The following is an 18,847-nucleotide window of genomic DNA, read 5'->3' on the forward strand; positions in this document are numbered from 1 at the left end:
TGGTATGACATGGCCACAAAAGCCAATGGAATTAAATTTGTTCCCTTTAGAGGAAAGGCTTGTGTCTTTGAGAATTCCTTTTATGCAAATTAGAGAGTTACCAAGAGGTGGACAATATTCTGCCAGAGGAAATGTTGTGAATGTCCCAGTTGATATTCAGCCTACAATAAATAGCTTACCTAGAAAATTAGATGAAAATGTCACAATTCCTGTAAAATTGAAGAAAAAATTATCGTATCAAAAATGCGATTATCATGAAAATGTACGACCAGCAAAAGTACTGATAGCACTGCATTGGCTTATGAACCATAGTGAATTCTACAAGAACGCAAACATCAATGTTGATGACAACTGGTTTCAAGAAGTCACAACCTCGGCAAACGAAATTGTTCAAGAATTAGTTCAGACACAGTCAAGAAGAGACCAAAATACTGATTGTCTGGAGTCTGATAATGATGAATTTTGTGAAGTAGATGGAATTGGTAGAGATGGAAATTGTGATACGTTGCTAGATGATGCATCACGAGACATGAATCAGGTTTACACATTTGCCCCTGGTGAAGGACAACGTCCACTAAGCTTATATCAAGATCAGGCTGCTGAATATTTATCATTTCCTACAATCTTTTGTGGAAGGAAAAGATTAAATGATGAAGAAAGAGAACTGCGTGTTTCATATGCAGACATAGCTAAGTGGGAATTGAGAAGTTTTGATAGACGTGCAGCACAGTCTGTTCCAAACTTGTTTTTTAAGTTGAAAAAAATACAAATGAAGCAAGTTACTGACAAATGCAATTTAGCTTTGAGAAAATGTAAAACTAAGGGGAAAACATTCACAGCAAACGATGTGCAAAATCCTGAACATGTCGATAGTCTTGTTAGACACAATGAGGGTTATTTTATCTTTAGACAGTTACGAAATTCACCTGCATATCTTGAAACTCGGAAAAAAGATGTATTTGCCATGATCAGACAGTTAGGTTTACCAACATGGTTCATGTCTCTGTCTGCTGCTGATACAAGATGGATTGATCTAATCAGAGCACTGGGCATTTTAAACAATGTAAAGGAATATACAGATGAAGAAATTCACAATATGTCATGGTTTCAAAAATCAAAAATGGTACAGAAAGATCCAATTACATGCACCAGATATTTTGACCATAGGTTTCGGGTGTTCCTGAATTCTGTTTTGAAAAGTGACCATCATCCAATCGGCAAAGTGAAAGACTATTTTTATAGAATTGAATTTCAACAGAGAGGATCACCCCATGTCCATATGGTTGTCTGGATTGAAAATGCCCCAAAATATCAAGAAAATGATGAAAAAGAGATTTTGGATTTTGTTGATCATTACTTGAAATGTGAAAAGAATGAAGATGATGACTTGACAGAATTACAAGTACATAAACATTCTCAAACATGCAAAAAGGGAGGAAAAGAAGTATGCAGATTTGGCTTTCCACTACCTCCTTTAGAAAAGTCTATGATTCTGGAACCTTTAGATGCTGATGTTGACAAGTACAGGAAAATGTACGATAACATTCAGAAAAAGTTGAATGATATGTCGAAAAATGGCTGTGATTTATCATACAAGGAACTCCTAGATTCAGTCTTAGAAATATCTGAGGAAGATTACATCAAATGCATTAGGAGTTCATTGAGAGGTCCAAAGGTTTTTCTTAAAAGAAAGCCATGCGATATGAGAGTAAATTCTTACAACAGTGTTGTTCTAGATGCTTGGAAAGCAAACATTGACATGCAATTTATCTTGGATCCATATGCCTGTGCAATGTATATTGTTTCATATATTAGTAAATCTCAAAGAGGAATGAGTGATTTACTGAACAGAGCTGCAAAAGAAGCTAGAGAAGGAAATCTTGACATAAAAAGACAAGTGCGTCATATTGGAAACCATTTTCTCAATAGCGTGGAAGTTGGAGCACAAGAAGCTGCATATTTAGTGTTGCAAATGCCTCTAACAAAAGCATCAAGAGATGTTGTTTTTATCAACACAAGTCCCTCTGATGATAGAGTAATTCTCATCAAAACAGATGCTGAATTGGAAAAGTTGACACCAAATTCTACAGATGTTGAATGCAGTAATGTTATTAAAAGATACGCAAAACGACCTAAACAACTTGAAAACTGGTGTTTAGCTGACTATGTATCTCAACTTGATGTAGTGTTTCCAAAAGAAAGGGAAGAACCATTCGATCAAACAGAAATAAATGATGATGAAAATGATGAGTCAGATGTTGACTTTAATGAGAGTGATACACTTGTTACTCTAAAGAATGGCATTATCATCAGACGTCGCAAAGTACCTAGAGTGATTAGATATGTCCGGTTCAATCTAAAAACAGACCCTGAAAATTACTATAGAGAAAGATTAATGTTGTTTTTGCCCTGGAGAGATGAATCAGTTGATCTGTTGTCTGGAACTGACACTTTTGAAAATTCATTTAGTCTTAGAAAGTCTTTTTTGGCTCATAAAATCAAGCAATATGAGTTTAATGCTGAAATGCTAGATGCAGCATTACAGATAGCAAATGATGAATTAACAGATGCTTTTGATGAATTAGCACCTAATACTCGGCAAACAGAGGCAGAAGATGAAGCTGAAGGATCTTTTGAATCAGAAAAGTATGTCCAGTTTAACCCTGAGAGACCAGTTGAACAAAGAATATATGATATTGGAGCAGATGTTGGTATCCCATCAAGACAATTTACAGAGGAAAGTTCTGTGAGACTGCCAGAGGATGAATATTTAAAATTGGTGGAAAGTTTGAATGTGAAGCAAAGGGAATTTTTCAATCATGTAATGCACTGGGTCAAAACGGAAAAAGAGCCGATTTATTCTTTTTTATCTGGAGGTGCTGGTGTTGGCAAATCTGTTTTGATAAGAGCACTTTATCAAGCTTTTGCACCGATATCTATGTTCAACTGAAGGTGAAAACCCAGATGATGTTAGAATACTTCTTTGTGCGTACACAGGAAAAGCAGCATATAACATTGGAGGGTCAACCATAGCGTCCGCTTTTCATCAAAAAATTAATCAAAGCCAACAAAGTTTACACTGCGATGAATTGAATACTTTTCGTACCAAATACAGAAACCTGAAAATAATCATAATTGATGAAATATCAATGGTAGGCAATAGGTCTTTGGCTCTGATTGACAGTCGTTTGCAACTTCTTACAGGCATCAAAAAGCCATTTGGTGGTATTAGCATCTTAGCAGTTGGTGATTTTTTTCAACTCAAACCTGTGATGGACAGCTGGATCTTTCAGGATTTAAAATGTAATGCCCAAGCTCTTGCAAGCAATCTTTGGAGGGAACACTTTTGTGTGTTTGAATTGGATGAAATAATGAGACAAAAAGATGATATTGAGTTTGCCCAACTGCTTAATCGCCTTCGTTATAATGAATTAACACCAGAAGACAAGAATGTAATTCAGAGATGCATGATAACAGAAACAAATGAAAATTATCCAAACCATGCTCCACATCTCTTTACTCAGAACTCTAAAGTAGATGCATACAACAATCAGTTGATTGAGAGACTTGAAGGAGAAAAGGTCATAGTGAAATCAGTTGATACTGTTATCAAAGATTACTCAAAGGAAGTGAAACAAAAGCTTCTCAGGTCTTTAATAAATGAGGATGATGTTAGCAAAACTGCCAATTTAATGCAAATATTGATTCTTGCTGTTGGGATGATTTACGATATCTCGGTCAATGTTGATGTCTCTGATGGGCTTACTAATGGGTCATCATGTAAAGTTCAACTGATTGAAAGCAAAATGGAAGGCATATCAAGACCAAGCATAGTTTGGGTCAATTTTTTTGATTCTGCTATTGGAAAGTCAACTCGCAAAAAATACAAGCATTTGTTTCATGATGGAATAAATGATGACTGGACACCTATTTTTGAAGTTCAGCGGTCTTTTGTATTGAATCATAATACTTTTCAGAGAATTCAGTTTCCATTGCGACCAGCTGCAGGAAAGACAGTTCATAAAGCTCAAGGGTGCACTGTTGATGAAATTGTAATTGACTTGTCTCAAACTAAAATTAGGAAAACTCCACACATTCACTAAGTTGCTCTAAGTCGAGTACGGTCAGTAGATAATCTACACATCCTTAACTTCAATGAGCAAGCATTAGCTATGGATGAAAAAGTGCTTGAGGAAATGGAAAGAATGAAAACTGAGGCGCCATTGCATCTTTGTTATGTTCCAATGTATCAAATCAATTCTAATTGTTTTAAAGTTGCTTTCAACAATTGTAGGTCACTTCATAAGCACTTTTCACAAGTAAAAAGTGAGCCAAATATTCTAGCGTCAGATGTAGTTGGTTTCTCCGAGACGAGACTATGCAGTGCAGATGAAGATAAAGAACTTGATTCAGTTGATGCGATATTACGCCCTCAAATTTACCAAAAAATTAACTGCACTCTTGAAAAATAAATTGTACCGTAAATATATATTTAATATATGTATTATTTAAATATAGAATAAAATGTTGCCGATATTGCCTCGAAGGTGATTTTTCTTACGTGAAATTCTCCGGCGGAATTACAATTTCCGGAAAAAATTGGAAAAATCGGCAGTATAATTCAGCATTTTACTGTGTGCGCATTGATTTACCAAGTTCTTACTTTGCCAAAAAATAAAACTCTATAGGAGCGACTTCCATGCCGAAAATCACGATGGTAAAATTCTGCGCACTATGTTAATTTCTAAAATAAAAAAAAATTTGAGTTGTTTCCCTTTCGCTGTGTAAACAGTATGACGTCACCGTAGTGACAAACGCAGACGAATGATCGGGGTGTCCGAGTTTAATTTGGAGAAATCCAAGACTGCCACTTTTGTTTATAGGTAAGTTTAAATCCATACAATTGTACAGTGTCAAACTGCCATGAAAAAAAGAACTAAACCTGTCCCTCTTCTTCATTTGCATGTAGAGACGACTTGAACACAAAATGCACACAATTAAAATCGTCTTCTGGTACTGTAACACTATGTAAGCGATTTCACTAGTATTTAGTAATCCACCTACATTGTGTAATTAATACACTCATTAAATAGAACATTTTATTCAGTATGTTTACATATACATGCATTTTTAATGGTCAATTTGAAGGTTACAGATGTATATCGATATGCACTCGTACAGTACTGGTACGCCAGTAGCAGTTTAGGGTAGGCCTATAACAATAATGGACAATTTTCGTCGTCAGTTGTGAATTTGTGCACTTGATCACAGTTTATCAATGGACGTTTGGTCATATCTTTTATAATTTGTTCATTATGAGAGGTATGTAGCGCATTTCACACATGCACCGTGTGTCTCCCTATAAACAATTGGAAAGTACCTGTTACTATAAATAGATTTACTTGGCGTATTGAATTTAGCATGTTTAGGTAGCCAACTTTATAAAATAGATTTGTGGAACTACTTTTATACGAACTTTGGTATGTGATGAAAAATATACTTATGTTAATGTCCAATAGATAATTTGTTTTTAAGGTTACAAGTTATTTTACAGCTTTAAACTGTTAAAACTAGAATTACATGTATATCTGGATATATTTGCTAAAGATATTATGTCATGTCTGTACGAGTGTATACCGGTACGTAGCTGTTAGAACACTTGATACAAATTATTTTTTTTATAGCTATATGTATAAACGAATGAAAAGACAAAATACATGTATTATGAAGTTTTAATATTGTATTGTCTTTGATGTCCCATATTTAGTCATGTACATTAATTGTGTGAGCATTTTAACAGGTGAATGTATATAGTGTTAATGTATGAGACACTTCAAAAAATACATACATTTATATACAAAAAAGTATGAACTTTGCCTTTCAAAGGAAATCATATAGCATGCATAAGGGTCGTCCATTGGTGAAGCCAATGATTGTTGTAACAACTAGTGGCTATTACCTCTCTGTTCTTGGACCATATGTAGCGAAGAACAATGATGCTGCAATCTTGAGCCACATCATGAAGACTAACAAAGAAGATGTGTTGAAGTGGATTGAAGAGAGAGATGTGTTTGTTGTAGACAGAGGCTTTCGGGATTCCTTGACATTACTTGAAGACCTTGGATTAGTATCTGCCATGCCTGCATTTATGAAGAAAGGTGAAAAGCAAATGTCAACAGCAGATGCAAATACAAGCCGTTTAGTAACCAAGGTAAGGTATGCTATATATACAGCATTATTCTAATTTAATAAGAAAGAATCAGGAGAGAGAGAGAGAGAGAGAGAGAGTGAGAGAAGAGAGACAGAGCAAGAGAGAGAGAAAGAGAGAGTTGCTATATATTAGTATATTCACATAGAGTTGATCTCTTTTATTATTTATGTTACAGATACGCTGGGTTGTAGAATCTGCTAATGCGAGGATAAAGAGGTGGAAGTTTTTTGACCGCGTCCTTCCTTCGTCCCAGGTGCCATTCATTAGTGACTTCATCAAGATTGTGTGTGGAATATCAAACAAGTACTTTCCACCTTTGTCAACTGGTATGTATATATGCTTTGAAAATGATAAGCATGAATAATGGAACTTCTTTATATTTAAGTCACTTAATTAAGTCACTACAAGTGTAATATTGTTAAGTGTTCATGATGCTAGTGAAAAAATGTGAGTGTATTACAGTATTTTGTTTATCCCTGATCATCCGATTTTACTTGGTTTTGGGTATAAACATATCACCTATCAGTTTATTTTGTTTCATCTTTAATTGTGTGTATCAATTGTAGAGTATGCTATACTCAGTGTCTGTTAGGACCCACGCTGTTAGATCCTTGGGTCTCTTAGTTTTTTGTTACATGTACATGTATATTACATTTCATGAATTATCTTTAGGTTGCACTGAGGAAGACTCTCTTGTAGCAGCTAAGATGCAGTACCTGTCCAGACAAATCAATCAACTAAAAGAGGAAGTAGAAGAAAGGAAACTGGATACCCGCTCAGCGATCTGGAAACACCCTGACGAGCTTCAGGATTTTCCTCGTCTTGATGAAGATCAACTTCGAGAGTTGACCTGTGGCACATATCAAGTGAAGCTTGCTAGTAGTTACGCAGAGGAACATTTTGGGAATGGATGTGATATCATGGTTCATAAAGAAGACCCGTCCTTGATAAGAGTCAGGATTAGGAGCCGGCATATTTCCTCAAAGTCTTACTTTCTTTGGATACGATATGATGAGGGAAGCGTGATTGGATGGTATTGTAGATGTCGTGCTGGGGCAAGAGTAGTTGGTATGTGTGCCCACATTGCCGCAGTTTTATGGTATATTGGTTTAGGACGTGACATGGAGTCCTTAAGATCTGTAAGGGACTGGAGCAAGTTCATTGATGATGCAGCTGTTATTCCAGATGCAATTGATGAGTCAGAATCAGAGGATGATTCCTCAGACTGTTTGAACAATAGACTGCCTGCTCTTCATAAATATAAATGTGTACCATACATGTATATACATGCTACCTGCATTGCCAATTGCCTCAATTTTTATTATGATCTATTCAGTTATTGTTATAATATTCTGCAGTCTATTTTGTTGAAGTAGACTGAATTAATATTAACCTTAATTCATTTAGGGAAGCGGATTTACATGAAAACTTTTGTGTGAGTTTAATGTTGGATGCATGCAGACATAATCTGCCCCAGATGTAAACAACAGTTTTTTTTCAAGTAAATTAGCTAGTGTGGTTTTATGTCAAAGGCGGAAATTGGCCAACCATATGTATAGATATGCTATAAGTTTAATCAATGTCAATTAATTTTTTTTGTGTAATTCATGTACTTAAAATATCTGATGCAGTTACCCAGTACATGTATTTAAATTGGAATTGCACTAATTATGGTATTACTCTTGAAAGTAAACTGTTTAATTACCAAATTAATTTTGTTAACACTCTGACAGTTTGTTATTGTCATTTTTCATAGAGGTATGATTTTTTTCTCAATTAGCGTTGTGTGTGTTACAGAGAAAAAAATTGTAGTAGTATAAACTTTCTTTGTAGTTTTTCTTTAAACACGCACATTTCAACTAAATAATTTATTTGTACAGTGATAATTTTCTTGATACACTGTATCTTGTTTAAGCCTCAGTTTTATGCATAAAATAATTATTTCATCCCCCAAGGTTGTTTCCTCATAGTAGTTTTGCTAGACAGTGAAGAAATCGAATATTATGAATTTATTTAGACTTTTTAAAATTCAACAAGACAGCTTTTTTGTAAGCATGTTAATTAAATTATTTTACAATTGGTTAGAAATTACAAATGATTTGATCATCTTTATTGAATATGTTTTTGGGGAGATGAGGCATGTTTAATTTATCTTTGCTATCACCATGATCACACATTTTGTAGTGATATGTGCCAGTTTACTCAGAATTGTACCTTAAAAGGTACATTGGATATGTTACAAGCGCTGAGAAAATTAAACACTTCATAGGGCCTAGCCTTTCATTTTCATTCCACACTTTGTTGGAAATATTTAAAGGATAATCACTTTTAGATTTCATGGATTATTTTGTTATATTACATTGTTGACTTCAGAGCAACATATACATGTAGACCGACTGTTTGTCCATTTGTCTATCAAACCTCATATCTTGACCAGAGGTACAAATTTCATATTTATTTGGCTCATGTATCACATTGAAAAAAAGACTGTATACAGTATATATAAATTAAACTTTAAAATGCTTTTTGGCATAGGTACTGGTTTTTCTTTTGAGCATGTTCAAAATAACATATAGGCATGTTAATATATTGTCTATCTGATCTTGATTTGGGCTTTTTTGAAAAAAAAAAGTACTTAAAATCATTGATATATATCAAGAATTTTGTGAAGTTTGACTTGCATGTAACTAGTATTTTAGTAAGAATGTTTCTCAAATGTTTTAATGACTTGAACCAAACATGCGCCATAAGTTCCAAAGCTTTCTGTTGGCAGTTGAACATCCATCAACCACAAGAAAACTTCTGTTATTCTCGACGGAAAAAAACCCAAAAGAAGTTCTTTGATTAAATAAAAAAGTCATTTAATTGTGCTTTAACAAAGATTTCATTTATAGCTGTATTTTTCTAAAAACAGAATCAATATAATATGGAATAATGTTTTTTGATTGTGAGTCTTGAAAATTGTTAAATCTAACTTGTTTAAATATTAATAAAAATAATCCCAACAAACTGTTGTTGACCTGATAGAAAAGATTTGATGGAGATCTGTGTTGTTTTGATTCTTTTGTTAGTTCTGGATACTTATCCCGACTTTTTGGCTGATAAGTCTTTAAATTTAAATTGTTGAAATAAAAAAATTAAACTGTGAACTGTTAATTTGGAAACAAAATGAATCTATTTCAAATTAAGTATGGATTAATATAACATTCCACCTTCTTAAATTGTCCAAGTCCTAAAGATATGTGACGTCATGACGTTGCAAATATGCGACGTAACGATAGCATAACCATGCTATATTCAACAACCTGGTGTGGGGTGATTAAATGTCTGACTAAATTTATTTTGATAAATTCTTATTCTACACGTTCTTGAGTCGATATTGTAAAAAAATTAGCTAATTTGAAAGAGGGCCAATTTTTAAGGGAAGTGAACCAGGTCCTTTCAACTACACGGCTACACAGCAATATTTAATAATGAGGTTTCATGTCACTTGAATAGACGTCCACATCATGGAACAGCACTGTATGTGAAAAATGACTACAATATAAGGTATATCTCAAAGTTTAACAATGGTTCCTTGGAGTTCATCACTGCAAATGTACATTTAAGCCAAAGTAGAGATGTACAAGTTATCGTACTTTATAAATACCCATCTTGTTCTTTGGAAAATTTCAAGCAACATGTAAACACACATCTTAAGCCTTTGACTGAACACCAGAAGGACTTGGTACTTTTAGGGGATTTCAATTTCGATTTGTTTGCTGGGCATATTGACTTTTTAACATTTTTTGAAAAATGCTTTAAATGTAAACAAATTGTAACAAAGGCTACACATAATACCGGTTCTCAGCTGGACCTGATTTTTACAAACATAGCCCCATGTGCAACTGATGTGATTGAAGCATACTGGTCTGATCATAAAATGATATACTGTGCTTTTGAATGAAATAATTGTGTTTCTAAGAGAATGGGGCACCAAAGTAAAAACTCATCAGAGGGAGCTGTGAAAATAATAGCCCCCTCCCTCATCCCATTTGTCACCTTTAAAAGGTGACAAATGGTCTGTTAATTAATATATAGGTATTGTAAGACACCAACTATTTGCTTTTGGCGGTGTCATAGATTTAGTGGTTCAAGGGGGATGAGGATTAAAATCATTAATTGAGCATTTGATTTGTAACAATTCCACTGTTTTCTGAATGTAGAGAATTTGTTAAATCTGTTCTCAATTTTTAATTTCTAGCCCAAATTTACACAGATATCATCCACTTCACTGATGTTGTTTTCATCAATTCTACTCCTCCTCCCACCTAAAACATGACTATGCCAATATTTTTATATTCATACATTATATTGTATTATGTCTATATATACATATATTGAACCAAAAAATGCCTATGTCTTATATTCAAAGCTACTGTACAGTGAACATGTGTAAATTTGTGTATATTTCTTCAATATTCTAAGATAATGCAGACTTGCGTCAATAAGAGGAAAGACACTGATTAAAAATAGTTAAATTTAATCCTTCTCCAAGACATGAAGGTGCATAAGACCGGTGCTTATACCCACTTTCCAAGGTGCTAAGCAGATTACAGTCACCGACTCCCCATGGATAGAACACCAGTCTATCACAGCTTAACTCCCAGCCTACTGCTTGTACCCAATTTCAGCTGGGTGGACTGAGACAAAGATCGATAATGAACCTTGTGTAAGGGACAACAAAACATCAAGTGACCACAGCTGATTTTAACCAGCAACCTTTGGGTTACTGGCCTAACGCCAATGACCACTGGCCATGTGCTCCATAAATGAACTACATGCGAGTTAATTGTGAATTGCAGTTCTGGAAGTCATGTAAACAACTTCAATACTGTGCACAAGCCACATTAAAAAATTGAACGTTTCCTTCATATTAAAACAAAACAGAATGTGGCAATATCTGAAGAAGAGAAGAGAAGAGAGTAAATAAAAAAAAACTGATTAATCATGCACCTGCACTTATTTGTTCCTAAAAAGAATTGTATACTGATGCTTTATTTATATATTTTTTGTTGTATTTTCATAATAACTTGATAGAAGTTAAATTGTACTCATATATTTATACAGTCTATACTAGATTATATATGTCACATCAAAATTGTTTGCATCTCATATGAATAATTACACCCTATATTCTAGAAAAACTATTTTTCAAATATGTCTTTGAATTTAATATTATTTCATTATTATCTTTATAGCTGTTATCAATGACTTCATTCAATAATATCGTAATATATCAAGCAAAAGTTGGTGTCTTACAATACAATAAATGTATGTGAATCTGTCTTCATTTTTTAAAATTCTTTAACATTTATTTATACGGACAATACACACACAATATGTACGAATCCTTCATGTGAGTGCATGTTATATGTATATTAAATCATGTTATTACATGTACGATGTTAGTCGAAAAATATTTGAGCTAAAAAAGAAGATATCTTTTCAGTTATGACAACTTCCTTCTCTTTCTTGATTTGAACTTGTCCTTTATGGATTTCTTATATTACTTGAGGCCAAATCATTTTTATGTACTAAACTATATATCTACAGAGGTAATGTGATTTTTATATTGAAAATTATATATATTTTACTAATGCAATGTTATTAATTTACTTGAATGCATGTATTTCTCTTATAAATACAAAAGCACCTGTATTTAAAGAAACTTAGCTCCAATCGTTCAAAAATGACTGGTAAGTATAAAGAAAGGAGGTCACTGGCCAGCCTGTAGCGGGCGGTAAACCTGCCTTTTCTAATAAATTCATATCTATGGACAGTGTTCATAGTTATAAACAATATGGCATACATGTATAAAGAAAAAAACAGAAGAAATGTTGCATACTGGTTGCTTATTTGATGCAGTGTACTCTTACTGTACACTTTATAGAAAATCTCATTTAAAGAAAATAAAAAATGAGAAATACATTGCATTAAAAGTGAATTTAATTTCAAACAAATATTCATCTAAGTTTTATTCAAATTTACAAAATCATTAACACACACTAAATGCTTATATACTCAAATATAGTATTATTTCCTATGGTTGGTCATGCATTTATATGCAAATATATAATATGATCAAAACATTATTTGTATCATATAGAACAGAAAAGATGTCTTCATCTTGTATGGTTATATTGAACTTGTCATAAATGTGTCATAAAGTTTATTATTTTTGATAATGCTCATTTTAAAGTATAAAGTGCATTAAATTATTTTTTACAATTGCTTAAACAAAGCTGCTTTTTTATCAAATTTTATGCACACTTATAAACTATGGTTATGCTTAGTATATGTATAATAATAGACATTGCAGTTGTTTTCCCTGTCAATTAAGCCAAATTTCAATGAAGAAAAATACGTACACATTATTGCTAACAAAACAAACGACATAAAAGGGTACCGCGTTATTTCGCCTCATGTTAAATTTCACCCCTGACGACGAGGCGGGTATAGTTGTATTACGACTTTGTCATCGCTTTGAATCGCTTTGAATAAAGGTCGAAATGATCAGACAAATTACAAATAAACATGTGTACGTTTTGTTCGCTAATATTTCTGAAGTTTGTTTTCTTTACAATCGATGCAGAGCATGCGTGTTGAATGACCCCAATCATTCGGGGGACGAAACCAAATGGTTTCTTTTTCTAAACATTCCCGTGATGCATTTTGGTTTGTTTTTTCGTTTGCCCAAAGAGAAATTATTTTTATTTACTTTGAATATTTCTAACTTTGAAAGGAGATTGATTCTGCTGGTGTAAATAGGAGAAAGTCCATAACTTTCTACGATAAATGGTTTGTATGGAAAAAAAATTGATACTGTAATAACAAATAAATCGGACCAAGCAGCTTTAAACAATCACACTCAAATGACAAAATTATCATAAAACTCGTTTTTTCAAATCATACTTTATCTTATCATTTTCTGTTTCATTACAGTTAAGTAAATGACACAAGAATAGTTATGTTACTAGTTTTTGTATAAAATTCTATCGACAAATAATTTTCATTTAATTACGTCTTGTAAATCAATACTGTTCATAACCTTTCTATTTTCGCTTTTTCGGAGAAAGGTTATGGAAAAACAGTGAAACTTCCAAATTAATTTATTTAAACTTTGTATATATATGACTAACATAATTATATATCCATGTATATATCTTGTTTTAAAGTATGGTTTATTGTATTTTCTCATCATTATATTCATTTAATTTAATGTACAATATGCATAGCTATAAGACACTGAGAAACTACATGTTTACATTTACAGTATATTTGTAAAATTTGATATAGCTAATGTATTACCAGTAACTAGTTTTTTTTTTAATATGTGTGCATAAAAATTATTCACGATGTTTTTTTTATATTACCAGAAATGTTTGTTTCTAAATAAAATTGCTTTCTAAAATGAAATATGTCTCATTTTGATATATTATACCGGAAATTGTATTCATTGTAGATGTGTTAAATCATGCCATTGTGATTGAAACATATTTCAACAGGTTTCTTATTTCTAAGGGTTCACATCAAAGAGAATGTTACCAATTTTTAAAGCCAATTTAGCCAAAACGCATATGAAAGCTTCTCTGTACATTTCAAATTCTGGGATATATCGAGTCGGCGTATAAATGAAGCTAGATTTTAACAGACACAATTTAGATTACAGATTATCTAATAGGATTTTGCACGTACTTCTTATCATAACTTAATCTTGGAAATGAAGAAGGGTTGCATGAAATAACATGTACTATCATATGACGTCATGAAGGGCCTAGAGCCTTAATGGTTCTAGTACGTTTAAATGGTTAACCACTTTTTATATAATACTGGATATGTATTGCATGATCTATTATATGAAAATCAATGAATTGGAATATTGGCATCCTCTAATTGTGTAGATTCAACTTGTTCAAATTATGACTACAGGTGATAAGGTCAGCCCACAATAAGCGCAAAATTTCAAACTAATATACATTTTAGCAGTTGCATGAAAATTTTATCTTTAAAGAACCATTACTCTTCAAATATGTGCAAAAAAAAACCTGCTGGAATTAACATACCAGTAATCATGCATTTTAATTTAAATGACACAATTTATTTTCATCCCCACCCCTCTATAAAAAATATTTAATCTTGCATAAGAAAATTATGGTACTTAACTATGCTAAAAATTAAATTTTTCTATTATTTCAAGTGTTTTAAGTCAAAATAGTTATCAATGTTTGCTCAGGTGAGCGATGTGGCCCATGGGCCTCTTGTTTATTTTAATAATGCTTCTTCGCAGAAAATTATTAAAATTGTTTCAAAGTTAATCAAATTGATATTGATTTTGGTTGCGGGAAATATTTCTGAAAGTTCTTGTATAACTACTTACTGTGAGTCCAGGATTGAGCGATGATTTAATGAGAAAATGTTATTATTACCTCTAACAAGTATTTTTCTTTTTACATCATACAGGTTTGGAAGGACGCGGCCGTCCAGATTTTCTTCTCGATGTCCATCGCTGGGGGAGGATTGGTCACCCTCTCCAGTTACAACCGTTTCCATAACAACATATTGCTGTAAGGCATCGGATTATTTATAACATGTCACATGTATTTCCATGAAATATAACGTTTCCTATACTAACAGATGAATCAATGGCCTTTTCCTTGCATTTCCATTTGATAAATTAATTAAATGCTAACTTTAGATTTTTGTTTCGGAGTTTGTCCTGGCCGTCCTGGGTAACATGAAATAAATTCGATCCTTTCCTTATATTAGCAATAAATATGTAAAGAGGCATTATTTTATTTATTTGCCTGTCAATTCTGAAAACTCTTTTATTCCATTAATTTGATTTTATTGATGACGTCACAGGGATTCTATCATCGTCAGTATTGGGGACACGGTTACCTGTATTTTTGCCGGGTTCGTCATCTTTTCATATCTGGGTCACATGGCCGGTGAACTCAACGTCAAAGTGGAGGACGTAGCCCAAAGCGGTGAGCAACTTTTCAATCAAACTAATATTTTTGCATCCATGATTTTTAAATCTTCTTTCAAACTTATTTAATTGATATTTTATGTTTGATAAAGTAAGTGATAATGTTATTTTTTTTCAAAAAAAATTAAGCATCATTTTAATTGCCATTCCTGAAAATTTTACACGAATGATAATGCCACAAATCAATGTTACTAACTTTTTGTCTCGTCCCTCTCCCTAGGCGCCGGTCTGGCGTTCGTGGTGTACCCCACGGCCGTGGCCAGCCTTCCCGCCTCACCCTTCTGGTCCGCCCTCTTCTTCTTCATGCTCATCACACTCGGACTAGACAGCCAGGTACAGTGTACATGCACAGAACACCATGTTTATCTTTTACAAAGCTAGCAGATTATGAATGCAATACTTGTGTATATTAATATTAATATTAATAAATAAAAATAATAAATAATATTAATAAATATTAATAATTGTGTATATTGTGTGTATTAATATCATTAGGAGAGGAACACGTAAGTTGTAAGAACTTGTTTCCAATCCTCTTGTGTAATTACACAATAAAATATGTTCAAATCAAATCAAATCAATGCAATACTAAAAGAAGTTTGAATAGCTCTGGTTTTGACAAAATTATTTGCTCAGCTCTATAAACGTACGGTATCCTTTCCATTCTTTTCTCCTTTTTTTTGTTCAAATAATTAACTTTTGGATGATCCTGTTTAACTTTTGATTGTACCTGTAGTTTGCCATGTTGGAGACGGTCCTGACGGGGGTCATGGACCAGTACCCCACCCTGAGGCCCCACAAAACCCTCGTCATCCTCGCCATCTCCATCGTCTTCTTCATTATCGGTCTTCCTCTTTGTGCTCCGGTAGGTAGCAATACGAACAACTCAATACGGGGGAAACTAGGGTTTGCAAAGAGTGAAACATCGTACATGTATTTGGATAGATGGGCGATTTTGATGTGTGCAAAATTCTTCATTTTTATGGACCAAATAAGTCTATATACACGTACAGCATAGTATTTTTTTTTATCGGGAGGAGGCTGCTTGTCATGGCTGCATGACAAGTTTTTATAAAATGCATTACTTTAATTATTGGCCAAGTTTAATAAAGCTGGAGGTATTTAGATTAAGAATCAGTTCTTTTTTGTGGTAATTTCTTTCAACATCTTTTGATAACTCATGATATTTTTCTTTGCCTTGTTTGTTAGGGAGGCGTGTACCTGGTCCAGATACTGGACAACTATGTGGGGGGATGGACCCTCCTTATCATAGGATTCGCCGAGGTCACGTGTATATCATATGTGTATGGTAAGTGTATACCGCACACGTGTATTCTACATCAATAGAAAGCATGTAAGGACATGTAAATAAATATAATGTGTTTGTTAATGAATATACGTACTATTACTGTATCTTTTTAGGTGTAAATAGATTTATCAGAGATATAGAGATCATGTTAGGAAAGAAGATGATTATATGGTGGAAAATCTGCTGGATGGTGATTAGTCCTATAGCAATATTGGTGAGTACAGTAATTTAAGATCCATAGTACTATAGTATGATATGAGTGATAACCTAATGTTCAACGCTATGTACATGTTATTCCAAAATCTTATGAACATGTGGTCAATCTCTGTCCATAGCATTACTGACTTGCTTAAAATTCCCTAGATACTTGAAATAGAGTTTATTCTTTAAATTGCTAACGTATGTACAGTTTTCATATCTATATAGAATATGTACCATTTATCGAAATGGTAAATTATGAATTTCTAAACTGTAGTGGTAAATGTATGTATAATGTATTGATTGTAGTTGATATTCATTGCGACGTTCGTGGAATACGAGGCCTCTACATACGGGGACTACACGTTTCCGGCTTGGGCGGACGCTCTGGGGTGGATCATGGCGGTCGCCATCATTTTGGCCATCCCTATCACCATGCTGTACCAAGTCAACAAAGAAGATGAAGTCACATCTTTCTGGGGCGTAAGTCTAACCCCTATTTCAGTACTGTTAGGGGTTTTGGGGTATTTTTTGGCTAATCATGTAGCAGCAGGGGAAGGTGCAAGGGGGTCTTGACCCCTCCACTTTTTAAAAGAATCATCTTTTTTTATATTCATGTAGAGAAAAAAAGCATACGTATATAAACCAAATGGCCCTTTGCTTTTTGTCTGACACCTTAACTCCGGAAAACGATGCTATGTGCTTGGGAGATACACGAAATCAAAAAAAAAAATTAAATAAAGATACCTTATTTTTTTTTATAATAGAAAATCAAGCTCCAGTGCATTCCGTCCCGGGAGTGGGGCCCCGCCCTGGTCCGTCACAGAGAGCTGGTGGATTACGTGGATGGGTTCGTGCAGGATCCATGGGCCGAAAAAGGCGCGTTCGTTAACTACGCCTACAAGTCGGATAGCGAACTGCGGGTAAGTCGTACATATATTTTGTAAACTCTTACTTTACCGATACCTTTGATAGATTGATTTTTTTTTTCAATTAACAGAATTCTTTTTTATTTAACGTGCAAACTGATAAATCAAATCAATTATCATTTTCTGTTTTTCTGATCAGACCGGAAGTCTTCGGTCTCTGGAAGCCAGTCGGCTCTCTGCCAGAATGAAGAAATCCTTCGCATCGTCCAATGGTTCTACGAGAACCGGAATATCATATGAAACTCACGTTTGATACAAACAATGAAATAGACAATGAATTACAAATTTAATAGAGGGCGAAGACTCGCGCAGTCGACAACACAAATGTACTTGCAGACGAGAATTATCATTTTGTTTTCATCGTCTGTGATATGTTAACAAATTGTTTTATTGTGAATCATTCATTGTATAACATCTACTAGACAGCATTTATACTGGATGAATACTCTTTGGACTGCATGGTTCAGCGTGGAGTGGTAATCTCTCAATGTATGTGGAAGTTTAAAGGACCAAACATAATACAAATATACCGGTAGTATGCATACAATCAGTGTGACATTTCAGTATTTTATTTTCATTGACATTTTTTATAATAATATGCAGTATGACAAAGAGCACTGATATTTTACATTTCGTATGTTTATAAAATCGTGGAAAGTTGGTATTGTCTATTGAACTCGACAAGTCAACTGGCTTGAAGAATCTCTTTTATTTTTCATGAATACGCCAACTGATAGTTTCACCTGCAATGTACACACAACTTTTGGACTTTAATGTCCAGTGCTTACTTGGATTTCTTATTTCTATTTTACTCTTATCCAAAATATTTTTAAAAGGTTTTTTTTCATGTACGGAAGTATTTTGTTTTATGCATATCATTTTTAAAGTTTACACGTGCTTTTAGCTGTATTTTGGAATGTTTTTTATTACTAATCTAGAGATCTTTACCTGGACTTACATTGTAATTATACATGCATGTGATAATCTACAAGACACAATAAAAATATGATGTAAAAACAATACTGAATGTTCATTTGATACTACTATGATGTGTGTTTTAATATAGTTCAAGATAAATCTACTAGATTAATTTTTATACATACAATTTTCACTATAATGAAAATTCTATACCATATTTTACAATTAGCAAATTATTACAAATATTATGC

The 18,847-nt window shown here is 33.4% G+C and overlaps 2 protein-coding genes across 2 annotated transcripts in view; both read left to right on the forward strand.

Annotated features, from left to right (window-relative positions):
- LOC105321422 (sodium- and chloride-dependent neutral and basic amino acid transporter B(0+)) overlaps window positions 1-18,698 on the forward strand; it is a 33,585-nt gene extending 14,887 nt beyond the window's left edge. The window contains exons 8-16 of the mRNA XM_011419689.4: window positions 14,714-14,817; window positions 15,116-15,240; window positions 15,463-15,575; window positions 15,979-16,107; window positions 16,452-16,551; window positions 16,665-16,765; window positions 17,059-17,232; window positions 17,517-17,672; window positions 17,818-18,698. Of these exons, the coding sequence (XP_011417991.3) occupies window positions 14,714-14,817; window positions 15,116-15,240; window positions 15,463-15,575; window positions 15,979-16,107; window positions 16,452-16,551; window positions 16,665-16,765; window positions 17,059-17,232; window positions 17,517-17,672; window positions 17,818-17,931 (1,116 nt within the window). The 3' untranslated portion in view covers window positions 17,932-18,698. The remainder of the gene's footprint in view (window positions 1-14,713; window positions 14,818-15,115; window positions 15,241-15,462; window positions 15,576-15,978; window positions 16,108-16,451; window positions 16,552-16,664; window positions 16,766-17,058; window positions 17,233-17,516; window positions 17,673-17,817) is intronic.
- LOC105339356 (uncharacterized) lies at window positions 5,849-9,247 on the forward strand. Its single transcript, XM_066082251.1, has 3 exons — window positions 5,849-6,211; window positions 6,387-6,537; window positions 6,884-9,247. The coding sequence occupies exons 1-3, from the start codon at window positions 5,867-5,869 to the stop codon at window positions 7,585-7,587; spliced, it is 1,200 nt and encodes a 399-aa protein (XP_065938323.1). The 5' UTR covers window positions 5,849-5,866; the 3' UTR covers window positions 7,588-9,247.
- Window positions 18,699-18,847: the final 149 nt, after the last annotated feature.

Source organism: Magallana gigas, chromosome 4, assembly GCF_963853765.1.
Source record: "Magallana gigas chromosome 4, xbMagGiga1.1, whole genome shotgun sequence".
NCBI lineage: Eukaryota > Metazoa > Mollusca > Bivalvia > Ostreida > Ostreidae > Magallana > Magallana gigas.

Excerpts from the sequence above, each read along its gene's own strand:
- LOC105339356 (XM_066082251.1), top strand. The coding sequence starts at position 5,867 with ATGAACTTTGCCTTTCAAAGGAAATCATATAGCATGCATAAGGGTCGT. Across the intron at positions 6,212-6,386 it reads CAAGCCGTTTAGTAACCAAG|ATACGCTGGGTTGTAGAATC; the intron begins GTAAGGTATGCT and ends TTTATGTTACAG. Across the intron at positions 6,538-6,883 it reads CTTTCCACCTTTGTCAACTG|GTTGCACTGAGGAAGACTCT; the intron begins GTATGTATATAT and ends AATTATCTTTAG.